Here is a 25,863-nt window from a genome sequence, read left to right on the forward strand (position 1 = left end):
CTCACTTCCTTGGCAACCCGCACGCCCGCCCCCAAGCCATCACTTCCTTAGCAACCGGCCCCACAGGCCGCCTTGGCAACTGGTCTCACTTCCTTGGCGACCGGACAGAGACGAGGCGCCTTCGCTTCCCTAGCAACGAGCCCCGCCCTACCAAGGAACTGTGTTCCCCTGGCGGGAGGGGGGAACTGGAGGGCAGATAAGGGAGCCCCATGGGGGCGGGGGGGTAGAGTAAGTGCTTTGGGAGCAGAGGGTGGGGCTAGTAGATGGACAATAGATGTGGGAGGGATGGGATGTGTGGGGCCAGGGAGAGACAGGCAGGATAGGGGTGTGGGGGTGGGAGGGATGGGATGTGTGGGGCCAAAGGGAGACATATAGGATGGGGGTGGGAGAGAGATGTTGCAGGATGGGGGTGGGAGGGATTGGACGTGTGGGGCCAAAGGGAGACATGTAGGAGGGGGTGGGAGGGAGTGGTAGTAATGAGGGATTTTAACTAGCCAGACAGCTGTTGGAAAAGTAAGATGGCAAAACCATATTTCTGATAAGTTCTTGGAACATACTGGGGACAACTTATTTCAGAAAGTCAAGGATGTAACTGGGGGCAGCCATTCTGGACTTGACTCTGAACAACAGGGAGATGCAAATCTGAAGGTTGAGGGCAATTTGGGTGGAAGTGATCAAGAAATTATAAAGTTCATGATTATAATGAAAGGAAGGAGTGAGAGTATCAGAATAAAGACTGTGGAATTAAAAAAAACAATTCTAGACCAATCAGCCTAACTTTGATTCCTGGTAAGATACTAGTGGCTAGGGGGAAATAGTAAATGTGCTATATCTTGATTTTAGTAAGGCTTTTGACACAGTCTTACAGGGAAATGTGGTCTAGAGCAAATTACTATAAGGTGGGTACACAGCTGGTTGAAAGACTTACTCAAAAAGTAGGTACCAATGGTTTGCTGTCAAATTGGGAGGGTTTCTTTAGTAAGGTCCCATTAAGGTCACCCCTGGATCTGGTACTATGGAATATTTTCATTAATTACTTGGATAATTGAATGGAGAGTATGCTTATAAAATTTGCAGATGACACCATGCTGGATGGGCTTACAAGCACTTTGGAGGACAGGATTAGAATTCAAAATGACCTTGGCAAATTAGAGAATTGGGCTGAAATAAGATGAAATTCAGTGAAGACAAATGCCAAGTACTACACTTAGAAAGGAAAAATCAAATGCACAACTACAAATGGGGAACAACTGACTAGGTGGTCATACTGTTGAAAAGTATAGTGGATCTCAAATTGAATATGAGTCAACAATATGATGCAATTGCAAAAAGGCAAATATCATTCTGGGGTGTATTAACAGAAGTGTTGTATGCAAGACATAGGAGATAATTGTCCTGCTCTGCACAGCCCTAGTGAGGCCTTATCTGGAATACTGTGTCCAATTTTGGGTGCCACATTTTAGGAAAGATGTGGATAAATTGGAGAGAGTCCAGAGAAGAGCAACAAAAATGATAAAAAGTTTAGAAACCTGACCTATGAGGAAAAGTTAAAAAAAAAACAGCAACAACTGGGTATGTTTAGTGTTTAGAAAAGACAACTGAGGGGGGATCTGATAAGTCTTAATATATGTTAAGGACTGTTATAAAGAGGATGGTGATCAGTTGTTCTCCATGTCCACTGAAAGTAGGACAAGAAGTAATCCACTTAATCTGCAGCAAGGGAAATTTAGGTTAGATGTTAGGAAAAACGTCCTAACTTTAAGGATAGTTAAGTTCTGGGCTAGGCTTTCAAGGGAGGTTATTAAATCTTCATCATTGGAGGTTTTTAAGAACACTTTGAACAAACACCTATCAGGGATAGTCTAGGTTTACTTGATCCTGCCTCAGCACAAAGGGGTGGATTTGATGACCTTTTGAGGTCCCTTCCAGCCCTACATTGCTGTGGATCTATGTGGGGTTGCAGAGGGTGGAATACAGGATGGGGGTGGGAGGGAGTGGATGTGGGGTAGAGGGGGAGGAATACAAGATGGCTGGGAATGGGGAGCACTGGTCATAGGTATGCATAGGGGTAGCAGCCTGTAGCAAAGACCACTGAAGAATTTGGGGGCAAGCCTACAGGTCCTTGGCAGAGATGAGGGGACAACTATTGTCCTTAACTAGGTAATTATTAGATGCTTAGAGGCAGGGAGAGAGAGTCTTATGGTTGGACCAGTGTGCCTACCTCCCACATTGCATGCCAAGTAGCATATACATTCCTGAGCTCTGTAATTTCACAGGGATAAATCCATGCACAGGCAGCTTGACCTCTGAATTTTATATTCCATTTGCCATGCTTCTTGAGTTTTGACACAAACTGCATATAGCAGAACACAGAATCGAGCTGAAAGCATGTGTAAGTTTAAATTGGGGAATACATCAGCCTTGGAGGTTGTTGACATTTTAATTGTGGTTTATGTATTGTGTGGGACATTTTAAAGGATTTTGTAAGAGATAAAGGAAATTGCATTTCAGGCTCTAAACCCCTCAGGTTTCTGGAGCTTGGGCTGCTGCCCACAGCCCTTTGCAAGTTTTCTGTAACTGTCCAGCATTCCATTTTTAAAAAGATGGCAGCTCTAATTTAGACTCCAATGTGTTTTAAGATGTTAATGGTTTCCATTCTCAAGTGTCTGATGATTTTTTAAAGAAATGATGACAGGAAATTCCAGCTTATCCTTTCAATCTTTTCTTGACTAGTAGGGCACACTCTTTCTAAATCTTTAGTTTAAAAGCAGGGGTGGGCAAACTATGGCCTGCCAACCATTTCAAGCTGGCCCTCAAGCTCCCGCTGGGGAGCAGGGTCTGGGGCTTGCCTTGCTCCAGCGTTCCAGCCGGGGAGTAGGGTTGGGGGCTGCTCCACGCTGCTTCTGGAAGCAGCGGCATGGCCCTACTCTGGCTCCTATGTGTAGGGGCAGCCAGGGGGCTCCGCTCTGCTTGCTGCCCCCACAGGTCCCATTGGCTGGGAACTGTGGCCAATGGGAGCTGCAGGGGCAGCACCTGTGGAAGGGGCAGCACACAGAACCACCTGGGCACGGCTCCGTGTAGGAGCCAGAGTGGGGACATGAGCGCTGCTTCTGGGATCCACTTGAGGTAAGCACTGCCTGTAGCCCTGAGCCTCTCCCCATGCCCCTGCCCCAGCCCTGATCCCCTTCCCACCCTCCAAACTCCTCGGTCCCAGCCCAAAGCACCCTCCTACACCTCAAGCCCCACCCCAGAGCCCGCACCTTACTCCTTTGCCCCAGCCCGGAGCCCCCCCCCACCCTGAATTAATTTCTGGACCCACCTTGGAGCCCTCACCCCAACCCCAATTTTCTGAGCATTCATGGCCCACCATACAATTTCTATTCTGAGATGTGGCCCTTGGGCCAAAAAGTTTGCCTACCCCTGGTTTAAGGGCTCACTGGTTGACTAGCCAAATGTCTTTTATTGCTGTCTAATAGGTCTAGAAAATTTGGTTCAGATTCCCTTTATTTTCTTATGTTACTGTTTTTGCATTGCTTAGATGGTTGTGAGATATATATTGGGCAGCAATATCTTTCTTGTACACAATACAGATTTAATTTTTCTAGTTGAGAGTTTCAAGGGTAAAGGATATTTTCCTGATCCCAAGAAGAGAAGTACATTCTTTTAACTTCAGCTCTTCTATAATATTCCAACTTAGTTTCTATAGGAGAAATAGTGAGCGTGTGTGGGGAAGGGGAGAGTTCTGAATTTGTGCAAATTAAACTGCGTGTTTTAGAACAAATGTGAGTTTATTATTCTCCAGACAAATCGAGTTCCAGTTGTGTATAGTATTAGTATAGCAGCTCATTTTTTACTTTGTAAATCTTCCCTACAAATAAATTTGCTAGAGATGCTATTTTTTTCATTTTTGTTTTGTAATTTATATTTGAGAAGCAAATTGCTCTCTGTTGCAGTCTGCTGCAGAACAAATACTGGAGTAAACACTGGAATTACCATACTAGAGCAAGTTAAGATCAGACCAGAAGTCCATTTGGTCCATTGTGCTCTATCCAAATATGGACAGTACCACATACCGTAGAAAACGATTAAAAAAACCCGTGCATTGTAAGCAGTTATGGAAATACAAATATGGGCTGAAGTATTAATTCTCAAAAAATAATTTAAAGGTTGAGATTTGCAATAAGATATTTGACTGAAGTTAGTTTATAAGGTTCCATCAAATTGTGTGGTTTAACTAATGATCACTCCAAAAGCAGTGTAGCATCATCTTTCTCACTGGACTGAACCATTACACCAAGTTACAGGGGTAGCACTGTTATATTAACATCTGACCCCCAAAAGTGCAGCTACAACAAAAGATTAGGGCTGTTCATTTTAGAAAACAGACGACTAAGGGAGAATATGATTAAGGGCTATAAAATCATGAATGGTGTGGAAAAAGTGAATAGAGAAGTGTTATTTACCCTTTCACCCAATACAAGAACCAGGTAACAGTCAAAATTAATAGGCATCAGGTTTAATACAAACAAGATGATGTACTTTTTCACACAAAGCACAACTCCCATGGATCTCAGTGCCATAGGATGTTGTGATGGCCAAAAGCATAACTGGGTTCAAAAAATAACTGGATAAGTTCATGGAGGATAGGTCCATCAATGGCTATTAGCCAAGATGGTCAGGGCCACAACTCCATGCCTGGGGCAACACTAAACTTCTGAATGCCAGAAGCCAGGAGTAGAAGACTGGGTAGATCACTCCAGAATTGCCATGTTCTGTACACTCCCCCCGAAGCTCAGGTATCGACCACTGTCAGACCCAGGATACTGGGCTAGATGGACCATGGTCTGACCCAGTAAGGCTGTTCTTATGCTCTTGTATCAGAAGGGTAGCCGTGTTAGTCTGGATCTGTAAGAGCAGCAAAAAGTCCTGTGCATGCATCCGACGAAGTGGGTATTCACCCATGAAAGCTCATGCTCCAGTACGTCTGTTAGTCTATAAGGTGCCACAGGACTCTTTGCTGCTCTTATATTCTTGGATATTCCTAACTGAAGTGAGATGACAGTACTGATTGACCTTTGTAGAGGATTTGTATTTATATTTTTAAAAAAGATGTGACAGCCTTAGAGTAAATTGATCTGGGCAGAACTACGGCCAAATATGTTAATCCAAACTGGAGAGAAGGGGAATCAGTAAGCTTTGAAACACTCAAGACAAAGATAAATTTAATTGTGTTTTATTATGAAAAAAATACAAAAAATATTTTCTTGCCAATGCTCAAGTCAAAATACATCCTCTAAACCATGATATTTTGCAAATCTCAGTAATCAGTCTCAATCATTAGCCATTCCTAATCAATGCAGCCTTTGATTGCATCTTTCAATACCACCATAAATTGGAGGAAAATATTGATGGATCTAAACTGCTTAGGTTTACAAGATTCCACAGTTACAAAAATTTCCAGCTAGCCTAAAACCTGCTCACAGTTAGCACCACTGAAATGACCAAATCTGACACATTTTTGAAATTAGCACTGAAAAGCAGGAGCCTAGTGTATAGTGTATACACAACACCTTAGTTAGCTTCCAATTTAACATGGGCCTCAACTCCTCCGACATTCGTTATAAGGCACAGGAACACAAATAAGGGGAGACAGAGTTAAACCAAAGAAAAATGCTCAGATATGAGCGAGTTCCCCAGATGCAAAGAGCACATCAGGAGAAGATGCCCTAGCTGTACAACTAATCCGTATGGAAAAGGGAGTGAGTGCCAAAACTTACCAATAATTTACCAATAGCCACAAGAGTAACAAGACTGTTCCATGCAGGGATAATGATGTGGATCATCACAGTCACTCATGCAAAATTAAACTGTACTGGTCAAAAGCCTTAATCCAGGTTTCTGTTAGCATCTCACTGCAAAGGGACAATGTCCCTAATCAATTTAATGAGAAGCATCACTGTGGACCAGATTTTGCTGTCAGTGGAGAGGGCTCTTTGTGAGAAAATGCAGAAAAACCCTTAGCACAAACCTACATTGGATAAAACCCACCATACTGCCTCCTAATGCTTTATTGAGGTTATGTTAAAATTTCAGTTCTATTTAAAAATATTAGCTTCTAATATTTACTGATCTCCACAGATCCCTGTGACCGGATGTCATAATCTCCCTCTCAAAGCAAGAGACAACAGCTATGAAATCATAAAACACCAGCCCACGACAAGCTAAAGAAGACTGCCCCCATCGGTGTTCTGTGTGCCATGGTCAGCGCAGGTACTAAACAGACAACTGCATCATTATGATATAACAACGCCATACTTCTGCAACACACTTTGGAGATCTCAGTAATTTACAGACATTATTAAATTTAGTCTCAACACTCCTGTGAGGTAGAAGTATTAAACTCATTTTACAGATGGGAAACTGAGGCACAAAGGTGACTTCCCCATATCGGACAACAGCATTCCTCAAAATAAAACTCAGATCTTCTGATGCTCAGTTCTAAGCTTTAGGGAATGTTCATTTTCATGAACCACGCTCCCTTGTAATATTAGTTTGCACTTCTTGAGCACCTGTCATCCAAGGTGCATCACAAGATGCTTCCCAGCACTTGCAGGAGAAACAGTAAGATATGGGAAATGAAGAGAGGGGAATCTGAGCCGCTATCTGATTCTGGGGGCTGCTAAGTCCCAAATAATGAGAATGGAAGGTTTCCTACAAGAGGTCACCCCATAGTTTAAAATTCATTTTCCATTTCTGATCTTATGCTGACATCATGGAATAACTGAGAAGGTGATCAGAAATGAATCCAAAGATTAATGTGAGGCCAGGATGAAGGTATGGGGACAGGCCTGTCATAGTGGAATTGAATATCCTAAGTTGACATTTTTATCACGGTGTGTCTGCTAACAGTGCATTAGTGTTCAGAGCTATAAGAACAATTAAAATCTGCCTCTTCCTCTCCTGATCAGAATTCATCCCGCAGCCTTGGGGGGCGGTCCATACCAAAAAATGAGGAGGGTCTCCCATGCACATCACGTTCTCGTTTCACAAAGGCAGTAAATGAAGAGACACAGTTCCCAATAAAATGGTCAGACTGGCCAAGGATATACAAGTCTATCTGGGCCACTTCCGGCTGCAAATTCACCACTTTGATCTGCAAAGTGAAAGGGGAAGAACAAATTAATCCAGCCATCACTGTACAGAATAGATAATCCCAGAGCATAAGAGTCCTGGCCATAACACAGCAAATGGGTACAAACTGGAATCAATCTAAACTTGCCCTTTCAAAGGCTCCAGCAAGTACTGCTATTACATAGGCATCTCAATTCAGCTCAAGTCCTTGCCAGCACACAGGACTGGATCTTTTAGTTCTGGAGGAAACTGAATTCTTCAAAGGACCCTTAGTACTTTAGTCCTGTTGCTGTGGGTAAAGCTCACTTCTCATTCCATGCATCAGTAATTAACTTTCCTAATATGAAGGTTAGCAGTCCCTGAAATTCAAACTGATCTAAACTAGAAGGACTTGGAAATTTTACCTTACACTTATTAGCCCAAATAGTAAAGCTACTAGCCAGGGTGGAAAATATCTGTGCTACCATATTTTCTGTTTCTCCCAAACTTTTTTTTTCTAATATATCTCATCAATTTCTCCCACTACACTAACATGCGGGCTGGGGCTCCACTGCCAGGAACAATGACTGGGTGAAAACTGATGTACCTCACCCCAACTGATGGGAAAGGGGAGAGTGTGGGATTCTTAAAATGTTAGGATTCTTTATCTAGGACCCAATCCTGCAAGGTTCTGAGTGTCCAATTCTTATGACACTCAGAACCTCAAAGGATCAAGCCAATAAACATCCAATCCTTTGACACTCACTGAACTAACTACCTCAATTTTACCCCAGCACCAAGGCACAAAAAAGTATTTCCTGTTATCTGTTAATCAGTCAGTCTTAATTTCACTGAACACATACGAGACAATCAAATGTCCAGAGCATGCAGCAGCAGCAAGTGTTGCACTAGCTAGGGAAGGACATTATTAGAGCAGTCCTGTCAGTCCGAGAGTCTGAAAGACTTACTTTTCCTTCGAAAAGCTGCTGTATTTCTGTAGTGTAGGGCTCAGAATCAGTGGCAATGTAGACAGACTTAGCTTCCACCTTCTTCACCCAGAGCTTGAGCGCACGCTTGATCTCCTTCAGGTCTGGCAGGCACATGTCCATTGTGAGAGGCACAGCATTGTTTCGGTCATAGCCTACGCACTGTGGTGAAGCCATGAAGTGTGATCCAGCTGTCCCATCCTTCAGCATATTACATGCATTCTTCTATTAGGGGACGAAAAGAGAGAATACCATATGTGAACAGTAACAGCTAAGAAAAAAGAACTGACTCCAACTCAGCCAGCATTTCTAGTATCTAAACACAGCCAGTTACTGAGTGCAAACTAGGTTTAGACTCATCTCAGAACGACTGACCATATCAGTGCTACTCCATTTCTCTTTTGGTATACTTTCTATAGGGTTGTGTGGTGATGACACTGACTGCATGCACCAGACCCACTAAAATCTACATAAGAGCATAAGAGTCATACCCAGTCAGAGCCGATCCGCAGATGAATTCCTACATAGGGTTTAACCAGGAGAGAATGAATATAGGCCTCTCCCTTCTGCACCATCTCATCAGACCACACAACATACTTGTGCAGAGGCCGATGCTCCTCTAAGACTGGAAACTGGGCTGGAGCTCCAGGTAGGGCAAGAACAGGGTGCTCTGATGGTGGAAACCTGGAAGGAAAACAAGACAGGAGCTCCATGTGTTTTCAGCATCTCTGGGAAAGAGACGGAAAAAAAACAGGTGTGCAGGAAATCTTTTGGCCTTGTTAGAGTGCCAGGGTAAATCAGAAAAGACAGTTACTCCATGGAATGGAAAGAACTGAGCGATCCTGCATTGTAGAAGTCCAGTGAAACAACAAGCAAAGAAGAAGTTCAAGCAGTAGGTGTAATTTCAGACTAAAAACTATGAAGAGATTACATGGATAGCCACTCATAATCAAGAACTGCCAAAATTAGAGCTGCCTGAATGATTTTAACTCCACCCCTTTGGCTACATGCATTAGGATTCAGTCGTTAATTACATGATCACTGACATTCTCAAGAACAAACAAAATGCCTTCTTCACCCTCACCATCCTTGCAGTTCTCTCACTTGTCTTTGGGTCTCTCCATACCTCATCCCCATCGATTGCCCTTGCAAGCTCTGGCCAGCTATAGCTTCTACATCCTAAGGGATAGAGAAATTCCTACTGTCCCCATCTTGTGGGCCTTCAGAGGTGCAAGGAGGAGTCTAGCTCGTGTGCACCTTAAAACAACCATAAGAGAGATGTAGGCACTGAACCCTAGTCTCCACTCCTGCACTACAAGTTTCAGTGCATAGCTAGTTAGCCTTATATGCACGGTGTAGCCATCTTTAGCTGTGCACTTTATGAGTATAAAGTATAAAAAGTATAAAAGTATAAAAAGCTTGGTATAAAAAGTATTGAAAACAGTGGATTAGAATGGAAACTATTATGCAACCTGAAATATAACAGTGTCTATCACTCCTGCTATCAGAAAAAAATAATCTTCACCATTTCAGCATGTGAATTATACACAACTCAGTGTCAAGACACTGCTTTTTACCTCAGACTCAACAGCAAAGCAGAAGTGAATTAATGAAATTTGAGGGACAGAACAATGACAAGACAGCCTTGACATTCATGGTGGTGGATCAGTTATAACAGGGATCAGCAACCTTTGGCATGCCGCCCGTCAGAGAAAGCCCCTGGCAGGCCAGGACGTTTTGTTTACCTGCCGCATCTGCAGGTTCGGCTGATCGCAGCTCCCACTGGCTGCAGTTCGCCGTCCCAGGCCAGTGGGGGCTGCGGGAAGGGTGGCCAGCACATCCCTTGGCCCGTGCCACTTCCTGCAGCCCCCATTGGCCTGGAGTGGTGAACCACGGTCAGTGGGAGCTGCGATTGGCTGGACCTGCAGATGTAGAGGTAAACAAACTTGATGGGCTGCGTGCCACGATCCCTGAGTTATAAGTGTCTCTCACTCCAAGTTAAAGTAGTTCTGATGCCCAGGCCCACTGCTGGAATAAATATTAGGCCACTTGTAGCTCTGATAACAGGTAGATATTGGACAGAAGTTTAATGTAGTGTGATCTTTGTTCATCAGCTGAAACCTGAATTATTTCTGATTTACTTCTGAAGAGCAATTAAAGACTCAGCCAATAAACATGGTAATTAAATGTTATCACTTATTGGCTGGCAAGTCGCTCAGCCTTACATACTTCACACCTAATACTGTCAGTAGAACACAGTGTTGGGAACAATTGACCATGGAAACAGCTTCAAGGTTTTTGTCTCAAGATTACACACTCCTAACTGAAATGTGAAACTATCACTTCAAGCCATCCCAAATGACATTGGGGCTCAATGGTGTGACTAGAGTGAGCGTTTCCCTGAGAGCCACTCCAGGTGCCTACACAAGTTCAGCTATTGGCATCGCTACTCCACCACTGTGCACGGCTTCCCCAGGTTCTTGCTACCTTTGGATCCAGTGGTCCTTGTAAGAGACACTGAAGGAAATGCCCCCAAAGAGCTCAGACCTATTGAAGTCCACGTTGAATTGATCCCAAAATGGACCAAAGGGATTTCCATCCTGCAAAACAAAGGTAGATGCTCATTCACCACAGCACATGGAGCCCTGGCCATGTGCAATTAACAGGATCCCTGGCCTTAGAGCTGGAATCTAAAAAGTGGAGGACCTGGAGAGGTCTGCAGCCAGAATTTTGCTACAGAAAGACATGCTTACCAGGGGGTTGACTGCAGTCTGGTATGCTTACCATCTAACTTACTGGGAAGCAGCAGATAAACTAAGGAGATCCTTGTATTAAAATAAAAGACTATTCCAAAAGCTGTCCTAAAATATATCAAGTAACAGGGGTCTGGTGCCCAGTGACCATTTGTCCTGAAGGAGACAGACTTTTAAAATCAGTTGGGGATAACTGCTCTATGGATGTGATAGCTGGGTAAAAGGCCAGTGGAATATCTGCTTTTTTTGTGTTAAGGTCTTGTTTTTACCTAAAATTACAGTTACTTTGAATATGATAAATACACACAAACATACAACCCTATTGACTCCCAACCCTTTACTGTAACCACCAGACCTGACTGTAAGTACCTTACAGATAGGTTTAGTGGAAGAGCAGCACATGGATGGATTGCCTGAAATGCTCTGCAGAGTGTATAATCTGGAATGCAATGCCTAAAGGGATAGGCAGGGGAAGAAGTCCCCCATATAGTGATCTAGGACACCAAGCCTTAGGAAGGTCCCAGAATAGCGAATAAATACCAGTCTTGGACTCAATCATTCCTCTGACCTAAGCTAGCAAAACAAGAGTGAGACACTTACCTTCATGGGACAAGTCCTTTTGTCACTGCTTCTCTGAGCTGCTGCTTCAAAGCAGTAAGCCACACGCTTGCCAGGGGGCCAGTGAATGGGTGCTAATCTCTTCATGAAGTCCTCCAAGCTGATAACCCGGTGATATTCTAAGAGAGGTTCCAGCTTAAAGTATTCCTTGTAGGAAACATGCAGCTGTGAATGAGAGAATGAGATCTACTCATAGTGCAATTGGAAGTCAGTTCCAGCTAAACCTACTCAAAACGAATAGAAAACACTGCGGTCTGTACCCTCTTCTTCATTCAGTGATGGCAGGATGAACAGCTCAGGACATATTATGATCCAAGTAAACAAATGCTTTAGAATCCACAACTCTATAGAATTTGATGGGAGTAAACATGGCTATCTACATAAGAACGGCCATATTGGGTCAGACCAAAGGTCCATCTAGACCAGTATCCTATCTTCCAACAGTGGCCAGTGCCAGGTGTCCCAAAGGGAATGAACAGAACAGGTAATCATCAAGTGATTCATCCCCTGTCGCCCCTTCCCAGCTTCTGGCAAACAGAGGCTAGGGACACCATCCCTGTCCATCCTGGCTACTAGCCATTGATGGGCCTCTCCTTCATGAACTTATCTAGTTCTTTTTTGAACCCTGTTATAGTCTTGGCCTTCACAACATCCTCTGGCAACAAGTTCCCCAGGTTGACTGTGCGTTGTGTGAAGACATACTTCCTTTTGCTTGTTTTAAACCTGCTGCCTATTAATTTCATTTGGTGACCCCTAGTTCTTGTGTTACGAGGAGTAATTAACACTTCCTTATTTACTTTCTCCACACCAGTCATGATTTTATAGACCTCTATCATATTCCCCTAGTCGTCTCTTCTCCAAGCTGAAAAGTCCGAGTCTTATTAATCTCTCCTCATATGGAAGCCACTCCATACCCGTAATCATTTTTGTTGCCCTTTTCTGAACCTTGTCCAATTCCAATATATCTTTTTTGAGATGGGGCAATCACATCTGCACACAGTATTCAAGATGTGGGCATACCATGGATTTACATACAGGCAATATGATATTTTATGTATTATTGTCTATCCCTTTCTTAATGATTCCCAACATTCCATTCGCTTTTTTGACTGCCGCTGCACATTGAGTGGATGTTTTCAGAGAACTACCCACAATGACTCCAAGATCTCTTTCTTGAGTGGTAACAGCTAATTTAGACCCCATCATTTTAGTTGGGATTATGTTTTCCAAAGTGTATTACTTTGCATTTATCAACATTGAGTTTCATCTGCCATTTTGTTGCCCAGTCACCCAGTTTTGTGAGATCCTTTTGTAGCTCTTCGCAGTCTGCTTGGGACTCAACTATCTTGAGCAGTTTTGTATCATCTGCAAATTTTGCCACCTCACTGTTTACCCCTTTTTCCAGATAATTTATGAATATGTTGAATAGGACTGGTTCCCAGTACAGACCCCCAGGGGACACCACTATTTACCTCTCTCCATTCTGAAAACTGACCATTTATTCCTACCCTTTGTTTCCTATCTTTTAACCGATTACCAATCCATGAAAGGACCTTCCCTTTTAACCCATGACAGCTTACTTTGCTTAAGAGCCTTTGGAGATGGACCAGGTCAAAGGCTTTCGAAAATCTAAGTACACTATATCCATTGGATCCCCCTTGTCCACATGCTTATTGACCCATCTCAAAAAAGTAGCGGTTTCTACTAGTAGATTGGTGAGGCATGATTTCCCTTTACAAAAACCATGTTGACTCTTCCCCAACAAATTATGTTCATCTATGTGTCTGACAATTTTGTTCTTTACTATAGTTTCAACCAGTTTGCTCAGTACTGAAGTCAGGTTTACTGGCCTGTAATTGCCGGGATCAACCTCTGGAGCTCTTTTTAAAAATCGGCATCACATTAGCTATCCTCCAGTCATTTGGTACAGAACCTGATTTAAATGATAGGTTACAAACTACAGTTAGCAGATCTGCAATTTCACATTTGAGTTCCTTCAGAACTCTTGGGCGAATACCATCTAGGGTCCTGGTGACTTATTACTGTTTAGTTTATCAATTTGTTCCGAAACCACCTCTAGTGACACTTCAATCTGCGACAGTTCCTCAGATTTGTCACCTAAAAAAAAGTCTCAGGTTTGGGAATTTCCCTCATATCCTCAGCTATGAAGACCGATGCAAAGAATTCATTTAGTTTCTCCACAATGGCTTTATCATCCTTGAAGGCTCCTTGAGCATCTCGATTGTCCAATGGCCCCACTGGTTGTTTAGCAGGCTTTCTGCTTCTGATATACTTAAAAAAAATGTTGCTATTACTTTCTGGCTAGCTGTTCTTCAAATTCTTTTTTGGCCTTTCTAATTATATTTTTACACTTCATTTGCCAGAGTATATGCTCCTTTCTATTTTCCTCACTAGGATTTAACTTCCACTTTTTAAAGGATGCCTTTTTGTCTCTCACTCCTTTTACTTTGTTGATTAGCCACAGTGACTTTTTTTGGTTCTTTTTGTTTTTTAAGGCACTTTGGGGTTTTCTTATTATGTTTTTTTAAAGTTTTAATCTAGAGATTAGAAGAGGGGACTTTAAATCAGGACTCCTGGGTTCTCAGCTCCACCACTGGTATGCTGAGACCTTGAGACATAACAAAGAATAGGCACTTATATTTTTCCCCAATGCCCCTTACAAACAGTACCTGATTAAACCTTGTATAGTACATAAATATTATCCCTAGTTTACAGATGGGAAAGCTGTGTAAAGTTATTATGTAATTTATGTGGCTCAATATTTATAATGTGCTTTGACATGTTCAGATGAAATGGACTATATAAAGGCAAAGCTACTCTAAAGAGATAATAACCAGTGTGTACCCTTATCACCTCCTAATTGAGTCATCAAATGCAGCATCAACATCCAGGTTGGCTTGTGAGAAGCACCCCTGTGATCACTAGTTATCACTTTGACTTTTATACCCCATTTACAACCGGGTGACACTTTTATAAAAAGTAGCACTGGGCCCGTTACAAGGATGCAGAGTTCAGCAGCTGATACAAACCCCTCAGTAATAATGTTTTCCCATGACAACACTGACTATGTTAACTGGGAGACACGTGGGACTTTTAAAAAAACAACCCACGAGATGCCATGTTTTTATTCACATTCAGTATCTTTGGTGGAAGAGAGCATACTGGTGGTGAAAGGAGCTAACTTAATAGCCCCAAAGACTAAAATCCTCTGGGTATCCACAGAATAGGTTTGGTGCATGCAAATAACAGGACAAGAATCCCCACACTGCCCTGGCAATGTGCCTTAGCTGGAGGGACCATTTCTACCAGCACAATGGAAATTCAGTCCCCACAGTCCATTCAAATCTTGGCCCCTCTGCTGAATCTGCCAATAATGGGGTCATTTAGTGCCAGCGGAGTCATGCAACATCTGTCCACTGGGAGCTAATCTGAGATCACCAAACTCAGGAATCAGAAGGGGAGGCCATGTTAGTCTGGATCTGTAAAAAGCAACACCTTATAGACTAACAGACGTATTGGGGCATGAGCTTTCGTGGGTGAATACCCACTTCGTTGGATGCATGAGCTCATACTCCAATACGTCTGTTAGTCTATAAGGTGTTACAGGACTCTTTGCTGCTTCTACAGATCCAGACTAACACGGCTACCCCTCTGATCCTTTATATATTGTGCATCAGCACATCCTCTCTCTTCTAGAATGCAAGCTCTCTGCAGCAGAGACTGTCTTTATTTTGTGTCTTGTACATCATGGAGCACACAGTCAGTGCTTAATAAATAACAATAATAATGCTGAAGAGGCAAAAGCCCAACTGGTTTTCACATTTCAAACCCAACAACCAGAGCCATTATGTAAATATGCAAATGGTCATGTAGAAGCCTATCTCCCTAGAATATTAGAGTGTAAATTGTTTGGAGCAGAGACTATTTTTTTCCTTTATGCCTGTACAGCATTGAGCATGTTTGGCCCCAATTGTTTTATTAAGTTGTGCTGAATGTATTTATCAGGGACAGGTATGTAGCATTACAAACGTATGTGGCGCTACACCAGCAGTGACTGGGACATGATATAATTTGTAGAGAACCCAACATCAAAGTATTGAGGGGCTGAACAGGACTTACATTAGTATAGGGAGGCCTGTGGTGTCGGTACTCGATCCAGGGAGGCACAGCCAGGGTACGATTCAGAGTCTTGGCAAACACCAAGGAGCCCAAGAAATGATCCGCCTGGTTCCCAAACCTCCCTAAAAAAAGTGTCAAGAGCTGGATTTATTGGCCAAATCAGGGATGCCCATGTTGCCACAAAGACTCGCTACAACTCCATGCCCTCCCCCATCTCTGGGTCATCAAAAAATGTGAAGGTTTTCAGGAATTACAGGGATCTGGGACCCACGGCAGGATAAGAGAAGGCCCAGGGGTGAAGGGTGATCCAAGGAGGGGCTGTTGGGTTGGGAGAAGGGAGGAAGGAAGAGTGGGTGTGGGGAGCTGAGTCCCTGGGGGCTGAAAGTCTGATTGCAAGAGAAAAGACCGGACCGGTGGGAGGGGGACACTGGGAGGGAGCTCCGAAGGGGCCGGAACCTGGAAAGGGGGAAATCTCGGGGGCTGGGACTGGGGACACAAGAGGGCTCTGGGGGGCTAGGGGCCAGGAAAGGGGCCGCTGGGGTGGCTCCGGGAAGGGGGACGCCACGGGGGTGCGGCTCGCTGGGAGCAGGGGCCCTGGAAAGGGGGACACGGGGGGGTCCCGGCGGGGGCAGGAGCCATCTGGGGCCCTGCAGCGAGCCCGCAGGGAGGGTCTCACCCATGCAGGGGCAATAGAGCAGGTAACCGGCTGGGTCCCAGGCGGGCGCCACCGAACCGCTCGCCGGTACCAGCAGGAGCAGGAGCCCGAGCCCGAGAGCCCCCATCATCCCCGGGCAACCAGCGGGGCGGGAGGCCTATCCCGGCATGCACCGGGCTCCGGAACGGAAGGGGCGCTCTAGGAGGGAAAGGGCACCATAGAGGCGGAAGGAGCGCGAGCGAGCGCGGCGTCACTCCCACAATGCCCCGCACAATGGGGCCGCCGGGGCCTGAGCCGGAGCCGAGCCTGGCGGGGCCCGGGGGAACGGGGTGAGTGCGGGGACGTGGGGAGCCCCGGGGCAGGGGGAGGAGCCTGCCAAGCCACGCCCCCCGCGAGCGGGCCTCTCCCCGCGGCAGCCGGCCGAGGGGCGCGCCCCTGAGCGAGGAGCCGGTGCCGCCCGGGCCGTGGAGCCCCGGCCCCTTCCCTGCCCCTGGGCGGCGTGCGAGACCCGCCAGCGTGCGGCGAGCCCGGGCGGGGCGGCTGCCCGGGTCCCGCTCCGCACGGCGTGGCGGGCCTTGGCTCCCGGCTGCGGGGCGGGCGGAGAGCCCCTGACTCCTGGAGCCCGACCAGCCCCAGCCCCATCCAGCCTGCAGGCACATGCCCCGCACCGGGGGCAGCCTTCGCTTCCAGCTCGCTCCTGGTACCGTGTTTCATCTCTAGCTCTGGCTGCGTGTAGGAGCTCAAACCCCGGAATCGTGTTCCACCCCCCCGCTCCGCCGTTCTGCCCTGGCGTCTGCCGTGATTGTCTCCCACACGTTGTGCCCGCCCTTCAGAAGGAGAAAATGATGATTTATAGGCTGGTTAGCCTGACATCAGTCCGGGACACGATCATGGGGTAGGCGATGTGTAAATGATGAAGGATAGGCATATAATTAAATGCCAGTCAACATTCAACATGGTTTTATGGGAAATTGGTCTTGTCAGATTTGATTACATTCTTTGGGAGAAGGGAGCAAGGAGTTTGGTTGATAAAGGTAACTAGATAGGCAAGGTGAGTGACGTAATATTTATTAATAAAGATGTAATATATGCAGAGGTTTGTAAGGCATTTGACTTACTACTGCATGACATTTCAATTTTTAAAAAGCACTATACAAGATCAGTAAAGCACATGTTAAATGGATTAAGAACAGACAGATTCATGGTATTTGTCAATTAGGAATCATCAACTGGAGGTGTTTTTAATGGGGTTCTGTAGCAGTCGGTACTAGGTCCAATGCTATTCAACATTTTCATCTATGATGTGGAAGTGACTACTAAATTACTGCTGATAAAATTTTCTAATGACACAAAAATTGGTGGAGTGTTAAATCAGGAGGAAGATGGGGCTGTCACACAATAATCTGGATTGCTTGGTAAAGTGGCCCCATTTCAATAAACTGTTTTTTAATACAGCCAGAATAAAGTATACATTTATGAACAAGGAATGCAGGTCATACCTACAGAATGGTGGGGGAGGGGAACTGTGTCCTGAAAAGGATTCCGGGATGATAGTGGACAAGCAAACAACATAAGCCCTGCTGTGATACTGTGGCAAAAAGGGCTAATGCATTCCTTTGATGTATAAACAAGATATAATGAATAGGAGTAAGGAGAGGCAATTTTACCTCTGTATACAGCACTAGTGAGACAGATACTAGAACACTGCAGACAGTTCTGGTGTGCACATTTAAAAAAGGATGTTGAGGAATTAGAGAGGGTGCAGAAAAGAGCACAAACATTCAAGAGCTGGAGAAAATGCTTTTGTGAGGGATTTAAAGAGCTGGGTCTGTTTAGCTTGTCAAAAAGAAGGTTGAAAGATGACAATAATAGTGTAGAAGTATCTTCATAAGGATAAAATAATGGGACACCTGCCAACCAGTAGCTGACATGAAATTTGGGATTCCTGAACACCCTGGAAAAAGAGGAGAGGGGACCAGCACATTGCTACTGGATTTTAGAGGTGGGGTACCTTAGCTTCTTTTTTATCCTCTAATAGGTGTCTGGTAAAGTTTTCAAGCTATATAAAAACAAATTATCTTTCTTAGTATGACTTCAAAACATCATGCTTATAGATACTAATGTTGGAGTCCTCCCATCCCCACTATTTTCCATTCTGTCTGAGGGAACCATTTGTAGTGTCATGGTTTCATCCTGTATCCAGGGCCAGTTCTTCTCATCTATTTATAATCTTCATTGGGGCTTTGTCTTAACAGAAGGACTAGTTCTTTCCCTTCCTGGCTGCAGATCTGACCCACATGTGGCACGGCTGTTGATGTGTGGGTACAAAGTTCTTCTCTCATATGCAGTCATTGAGAAGGGGTTAGAGAGTTTGATGCTATTTTAAGAAGAGTTTCTCATGCTGCTAAATTTAAAGGAGGAGGATATATTCCATTGTGACTTTGGTAAAAACAGTCATTCAGGTTAACCCTTTCCTACCACATGAGGTTGTGGAGATGTACAGGAAACAGTGTGAAGGCAAAACAGGAGAGAGATTAGAGTCAAATCTCAGGATCCTCCTACTAGAGCTGTAGAGAGAAATCAATATGAGTTTTAAGCTACTAACATAAACCCTCCAAGAGGAACCAGAAAATCCATAAGGATACCGCCAAATGTGTAGTTTTGCTGAAAAGCAGCTGCTGTATAAGATCATGTCAGACACTAAAAGGGGGGCTGTCTGTCATTACAGCAGGCTTGTTGATCCAGATAGCCAGGAACAATTCCACATACGGTGGAAAGAAAATTCTAAGACTAGTCAAACTCTGAACCAGAGGCAGCCTACATTAGCCTCCCTCAGAGGGTCATATGTGCTTGTCTTACTGACCCATTTAGAGGAACTCACATTTGCTACACAGGAGCTGCTTTTGTCAGCTCACCCAACTCTAGGCAGCTGTAGAATACCAAAAAAATAATCGAGACTTTTGGAATTTCTGTGACAGATGCAAGAAGGAAAGCCCAGCAAAGCGCAAGAGCAAATCAAAAGAGTGAAATATATGAAGAAAGGGACTAGGGTGAGGAGGGGATGTTAGTTTGAAGAAGTGGATGAGAAAAAGGTGACAAGTTTACAGGAGTAGAGGCATGACCAGCCAATATGTTCAGAGGAAATGAATACCTCAGGCAGCAATGACTTAATACAGTAGTTTAAGTTATGTGATCAGATAATGGTTATTGTGCGGGAAAGTTCTAACCCTCACCTCATTTTATTCATAAAAAATTAGTACAAGTGCTTTTAGGACCCCTGAGATTAAGGGAGGAAGAGGACTGGTGAGAAGGTGACCTGAGACGGGAGAAGAACTTTCTCTCTTTCCTTGGCAGCCCTCTGTGCTAAGAGTGCTCCAGCCTGTTAGGAACATTTCTCCTCACGGAGCAGATGATTGGGTGGCAGGGTTAATCTCACATCCAGATTTTACCCGAGTGGAAGCATTCTCAAACCAATCCCTTGTACCAGGCCATGTTGTATTGTGTTTATTCAGAACAAAATGTAATCCAGGGAAACAGGAGAATTTCTTATGTCAGTGGGCCAGCATAATATGAGTGGCTTCATACAGACTGTTACTAAGGTATATTTGTACCCATTCAGGTGAACAGCTAGAACGATGCAGTACCCTTACCCCACCTGTTCTGTTGTTTCAGATGAAGATTTCTTGCTGTTAAAGTCATATAATTGCAAAGGTTCCAGCTCTGCTTGGACAGCGTAACAGCAAGTCGCCCACAGATATGAGTTCTGCTTAAGATGGCCCTGTTCTACTAGGCCTGCCATGACGGCATTTTTTACCAGTGTTCCTACCTGGATTCAAGATGCAAAGCAGGAGGAGGAGGAGACAGGCTGGAAATTAGTCCCCAGGCAAAGGGGTCGAGAGGCCGAAAGTCAAGGCAAGTGCCAATGTGAAATTTCTGGGACCTCCTTTACCAATGTGGACAAGCTGAGAACTCACACGTTCGCTCATACGGAGCAGAGACCTTACAACTGCCCTCAGCTGCACTGTGGAAAGGCCTTTGCATCCAAGTACAAGCTCTATAGGTAGGTGACTATGCTGAGTGCCTCTAATTAACAGTTCTCTCCCCTCATAGGACAAGGAGAATCCTACTACACTGGGGTTTTGTCATATCTAGTGGCAGGGCGGAGGAGGGAAAATCCTTGTTACTTTGCAAGTAGTTAAGTTCCAGGTGTTATCAAATTTCTTTAGCCCCTTTTATCTGAAGACCTCACATTACTTTAAAATTTAAGGCCCAGGATAAGTATTTTCTGTTTTATTGATGAGGCTATTGAGGCACACAGGTTAATCTTACAAAGCAAATGGTAGAAGGCCAAGAATCCTTGTCCTATGCTTTAATCACAAAGATCATTTCTGTCACACGAAGAGCCAGACTTTGGTGCTGAAGAATGTGATGGGATCATTAAATTTGCTAAATAAGTTCACTATGAAGATAGGCTGGATGGATCAAGGTTTTTGAGAGGGTAAAGAAAATTCCATCTGTAAGTTTCAAGTAAGAATTCAGCCCAAATGGGTAGTGACAAAAGGTCACTACCCTTTGATGGCTGCTGCTGAAATGCACTCCTGGTCTCACTCCAGTCCCCAGTAGACAAGTGTCCAACACAAAAAACTACCAAAGTTGGCACTAGCTAGTTACCCTGGTTGACAGGCTCAGTAGAGAAGGCAAGAACTGAATGGAAGATTAAAGTATACTTGTGTAGATGTGATGCCTTCTGTCAGGACTGAAACACTTAGAAAGGGCATTGTGAGGGAAGTTTGAAATGCTACTGCCTGTGATCCTTCACTGGTTTTGTGGATGGAGAACTTGTGCTTCTAGGGCTGTCAATACAACCACTTTAAAAAGCACTAAAATTTCACACAAGTTTTTAAACAGAAAAAGTTTTGAGGGAGTAGGGGGAGAGCTTGCAAAAGCAGCACTTACTGTGCTGTGGGTTGAACACTACCCTAACTTTCCTTCTCCGTTTTCCCTCACACAAGGCACATGGCCACACACTCTGCCCAGAAGCCTCACCAGTGTATGTACTGTGAGAAAATGTTCCACCGGAAGGATCATCTCCGCAATCACCTGCAGACTCATGACCCCAACAAGGAAGCCCTCCACTGCCCTGAGTGTGGCAAGAACTACAACACCAAACTAGGCTTCAGGCGACACCTGGCTATGCATGCAGCTGCCAGTGGTGATCTGAGCTGCAAAGTGTGCCTGCAGACCTTTGAGAGCACTCAGGTCCTCCTGGAACACCTCAAGGCTCATTCCAGGAGGGCATCTGGTGGAACAAAGGAAAAGAAGCACCCATGTGATCACTGTGACAGACGCTTCTACACACGTAAAGATGTGCGGAGACACCTCGTGGTGCACACAGGGCGGAAGGACTTCCTGTGCCAGTATTGTGCTCAGAGGTTTGGGCGGAAGGACCACCTGACCAGGCACATGAAGAAGAGCCACTCCCAAGAATTGCTGAAGATCAAGACAGAGCCAGTTGACATGTTAGGTCTCCTAAGCTGTAGCTCAACTGTGGCAGTGAAAGAAGAGTTGAGTCCAGTTTTATGCATGGCATCCAGAGACATGATGAGTGGTAAGAGCTTTCCTGGCATGCTGCCTATGGGCATGTACAGTACACACCTCCAAGCTATGCCAAGCTCAGGGATGCCCCATTCTTTGGTTCCCAACTCTCTTCCAATGGGAATGAGTTATCCTCTGGAATCTTCTTCTCCTGTCTCCTCCCCACCACAACCTCCTCCGAAGTACCAGCTCGGATCTACCTCATATTTACCTGAGAAACTACCCAAAGCAGAGGTGGAGAGCTTTCTGTCAGAGCTGCCTGGCAGTCTGTCTCTCTCATCTGGTGAGCCTCAGTCCTCCTCACCTCAGCCAGTAACTCTGGACGAGACTCTGCTTTCCAAGAGCCCTGCTAACCTTTCAGAGGCTCTCTGTGCTGCTAACATGGACTTTTCTCATCTTCTGGGCTTCCTCCCCCTGAATCTTCCTCCATGTAACCCACCTCTGTCAACAGGGGGGCTGGTCATGGGCTACTCACAGGGGGAAACCCAGCCATTGCTTACCACTTTGCAACCTCAACCTCAAGAATCTCCTGGAGCTGGAGGCTCCCTGAACTTTGGTCCCCTTCATTCATTACCCCCCATCTTCACCTCCAGCTTGAGCACAACCACCCTGCCACGTTTCCACCAGGCATTCCAATAAGATGACTGGCACTGGTGAGCGGATCTTCCGCTAATACTTGCTCAGAGAGCCTTAAAAATGCACAACTCTTGTACTTTTCTGCTGGGATGTGAAAGCTTTTGAAAGCTGTTTCAGACAGGACGATTCTGGTGTCTGGAGGGAGCACTTGTAGATCGGAACAGCAGATATCCCTGTGCATGTCCCAGTCCTCTATAGTGAAAAGGTTTCAGCTGTATTTTTTTTTTTCTATTTTTTAATCTGTGAATCGGGAGCCACACTGAGCACTGACCTTCCCTGAGGTTTTGGAGCCTTGTTCCTCTTTGGGAAGGGATCGAATTTGAGGAGCTGGGGCTGTTTCAGCTTGGACAGACTTGGACTAACCTTTTGAAGAGTCCAACTTCCATTTTTATGTTACCACATTGCAATCCTGGCATTACAACCAATACCTGCAGGTGAATCCGGAGGAGGGGGAAATCTAGAGACCTATCCCATATGGAGCAGACAGGGGAAGAGCTGTCCTTCCCCATTACCCCCATCCCATCACCTATACAACTTATGCCATTTTGCATCAGTGTTAAGCAATAATAATAGCATCAACATGATGGATGCAGACCACCTCATTTCTCATTGCCTCATTTCTTTTTGCAGAGCCATCAGATTAGACTCATTCTAGTGAATTTTTTTTTAAACCACAACATGAGTCTCTTTCCATCATTACAAAAATAGGAGGCACCAGTGTATATTGGTTTTGTATCTGGTATAGCTAGAATACTGTTTACACAATGAAGTCAGGTTGCACTGATTTCTCCTCTTCACTTATCACATTTTTCCCCCATGGGGAAAGTAAACTGACTTGGACTACTTCAGCCACTGCCATTTTAAATGGTAGTTCTTTGCACATTCCCTTTGACTTCCCATGTGTGTCAGAGGGGGATGGAGCAACTTGGACATCTGGCTCACCTTTGTGGTGTTTGAAGTGAGCCCTTTTAAAAACACCACAACCACACAGATCCTGCCTCTGTATTGGAAACCAAAGCATGTGAAAAAGCAAGGTTTAGAGCTAGTAGTTGCCAGCATCAAGTACTGTCGTACAGGAGACCCAGGTTTGGGAGTGATCTCTGGGCTTCTGCTCCATAGGTTAGCCATGGATATGAAGGACAGGGTATGAGCTGACATATTTTCTGCCACCAGTTTGCCAGGGTCAGTGCCCTCCTGGCTGATCCACAGACCAGCATCAAGAGACATATTTTGACCTCCATAGTGGAGTGATAGCATGCAGGAGTCAGGAGAAAACAAAACTGGCCCTAGTTTTGTTTACACTTAGTCACTGTATTTGAACGGTTTCCCCAACACTAATTGTCCTAACAATAGCTGAGGTCTCTGGGATTACAGTCCCCCTTCCTCTCCTCTAGCCTGGAGTTGTGGGCCTTTTTTATTCCTCCTTTCTCCTGCCATACCCCCTGAACCCTGGGTTCAACTTCCCTAGCTCATCATCTGCAGCCCTTGAGTTCTCCTTAGTGGAATCTCCACCTACTGATAGCAAAAAGGTTAAACTTTTAAGGGTCGGTGGACTCCTAGTCTGATCAGCTTCACATAGTCTCCTGTTCACATCATGCTCGGTAGCCCATACTCTTGGGTATGTTAAATCCAGCTATGTTTTAATGCACATCTACGAACACAGACATGCAGCTTTTCATACCTCAGCACGTAGGAGCATAACAGGCTAAGATAGCCCAGGGAGTTTACCAACATCTCTCTTTACAAACTCCAGAAATAGAGATCTACCTCTATCCTGTTATCTTAACTCCGTAAATGAAGTCAGTTACTGTCCCCCTGCATTCTTGTCTTTCCCAAGACCGTGTCCACCTCTTTCTTCACTTCAGCTGACATTTTTTGCTTCTACCTTCAGCCATTTGTCTCAAACCCATAGCGTGCAATTAGTTCTGTTTCATTTGCTCATATACCTGGCTCTTCCTCCACTTTACTCATGGATTTCCTATAATTTTTTAGTAATGTCTTCCTAATCCCAACCGGTGAAACAGCTAGACCTTGTCATTTAAGTTTAGCCAGTGAAACTGCAAATACTACTATCGTTCATATCAGTGTAAGTTTTTACCTCAGCAATATCCTGTGAAAATGAGTTCTCTGGATTAAAAGTAGTACTTCCTTTTATCCATTTTCAAATGTTGCCTTTCAAATTTCAGCAAGTGCCTTCTTTTAATTTGAAAAGGTAAATAGGGGGATCTCAGCTGGTCTTCTCTTAACCATTCATTATTTTTAAATACCTCAGTCATGTCTATTTTTCTCTTTCCAAATTAGTTTCACAATTTCACTTTAAGTCTGATTCCCGTCTTATATATATTTTTTAAACAAAAGCAAATATGGAAAACATTTCAGAGAGGTGATCAAAACTGAAAGCGTTATTTGGATTTATGCAGTGTCATAATAATTTTTCCTCATCTCTATATTTGTAACATCTGATTCTCTTTTGGGTTTTTTTTTGCCGTCATTGTGCTTTGAGAAGAGGTTTTCACTGAAATATCTTCAGCAGTAGCCAAGTCTACAGCCAGGCAAATGCCTCCATTTTCTACAAATACTCTCTCAAAGAATCAATGGAATTCACTTCACTAGGTTTTGCACCACTTGGTTTGCTTTCCATGGCTATTCTAGCAAGCAAGTTTGAAAGGATGTTCATATATAAAATGATGGTTAACCAACATTAGGGAATATATTAATGGAAAGCAAGTCTGGAACGCAAACCAACTGTTTACTTTGGGAACTTGATGCAAAGATTCATCCTGACCCATAACAGGTCCTATTGAGTTCAATGGATATAGGATCAGACACTAAGTATGCAGATAAGATTAAAATGTTAAGTGTTGTAAATACCATTGTGGACATAGAAATAATGCAAAAGAGATTTAGAGATATGGGAAATAGCTAAATGAGATTCATGCAGGACAAATGCAAGTTAAAACGTCTTGGGGGAAATAAAGAATTAGGAGATTTGGAAAGCAATATTGTGAAAAAGACTAAAGGGGTGATAGAGGACAGCAAGTTAGATGTATGTTTACAATGAAATGTGACAACAAAAAAGCCAAGTGGGATTTTAGACTGGATAAAGCAAAGCAATTCATAAGAGGAATCAATTTCTATAACTGGTAAGACCTCATCTGTAATAATTATATTGGCACATACATAGTGGTTTACATCTCTAAGGCCTGGGCTACACTAGCGGGGGGGGGGGTGTTCAAACTAAGATACGCAACTTCAGCTACGCTATTCGCATAGCTGAAGTCCAAGTATCTTAGTTTGACTTACCTGGCCGTCCTCACGGCGGCGAGTCAACTGGTGCGGCTCCCTCGTCGACTCCGCTTACTCCACCTGC

At 44.4% G+C, this 25,863-nt stretch overlaps 2 protein-coding genes and 1 long non-coding RNA gene across 7 annotated transcripts; 2 read left to right on the forward strand and 1 right to left on the reverse strand.

The window, feature by feature from the left end:
* The first annotated feature begins 108 nt into the window (after positions 1-108).
* LOC123348026 lies at positions 109-6,276 on the forward strand. The gene is made up of 3 exons (XR_006573149.1): positions 109-228; positions 577-789; positions 6,139-6,276. It is a non-coding gene; the product is annotated as an uncharacterized LOC123348026 (long non-coding RNA).
* Positions 5,218-16,991, reverse strand: POFUT1 (protein O-fucosyltransferase 1). Of its 4 annotated transcripts, none has more exons than XM_044985257.1 (7): positions 16,967-16,991; positions 15,608-15,729; positions 11,450-11,632; positions 10,584-10,696; positions 8,588-8,780; positions 8,079-8,321; positions 5,218-7,153 (listed from the first exon to the last, which is right to left on the reverse strand). In XM_044985257.1, exons 1-7 carry the CDS (start codon positions 16,974-16,976, stop codon positions 6,965-6,967), a joined length of 1,053 nt encoding a protein of 350 aa, XP_044841192.1. In that variant the 5' UTR covers positions 16,977-16,991; the 3' UTR covers positions 5,218-6,964. The 4 variants fall into 4 exon arrangements, with proteins under 4 accessions (XP_044841192.1, XP_044841191.1, XP_044841193.1 ...); XM_044985256.1 differs by lacking the exon at positions 16,967-16,991 and adding an exon at positions 16,284-16,436; XM_044985258.1 differs by lacking the exons at positions 10,584-10,696; positions 16,967-16,991 and adding an exon at positions 16,284-16,436 and having other exon boundaries at positions 8,694-8,780.
* PLAGL2 (PLAG1 like zinc finger 2) lies at positions 16,473-25,662 on the forward strand. 2 transcript variants are annotated; one of them, XM_044985255.1, is made up of 3 exons: positions 16,473-16,591; positions 19,935-20,322; positions 21,275-25,662. In XM_044985255.1, exons 2-3 carry the CDS (start codon positions 20,060-20,062, stop codon positions 22,494-22,496), a joined length of 1,485 nt encoding a protein of 494 aa, XP_044841190.1. In that variant the 5' UTR covers positions 16,473-16,591; positions 19,935-20,059; the 3' UTR covers positions 22,497-25,662. The 2 variants fall into 2 exon arrangements, with proteins under 2 accessions (XP_044841190.1, XP_044841189.1); XM_044985254.1 differs by lacking the exon at positions 16,473-16,591 and adding an exon at positions 17,045-17,157.
* The last annotated feature ends 201 nt before the right edge of the window (positions 25,663-25,863 follow it).

This window comes from Mauremys mutica, chromosome 13, assembly GCF_020497125.1.
Source record: "Mauremys mutica isolate MM-2020 ecotype Southern chromosome 13, ASM2049712v1, whole genome shotgun sequence".
NCBI lineage: Eukaryota > Metazoa > Chordata > Testudines > Geoemydidae > Mauremys > Mauremys mutica.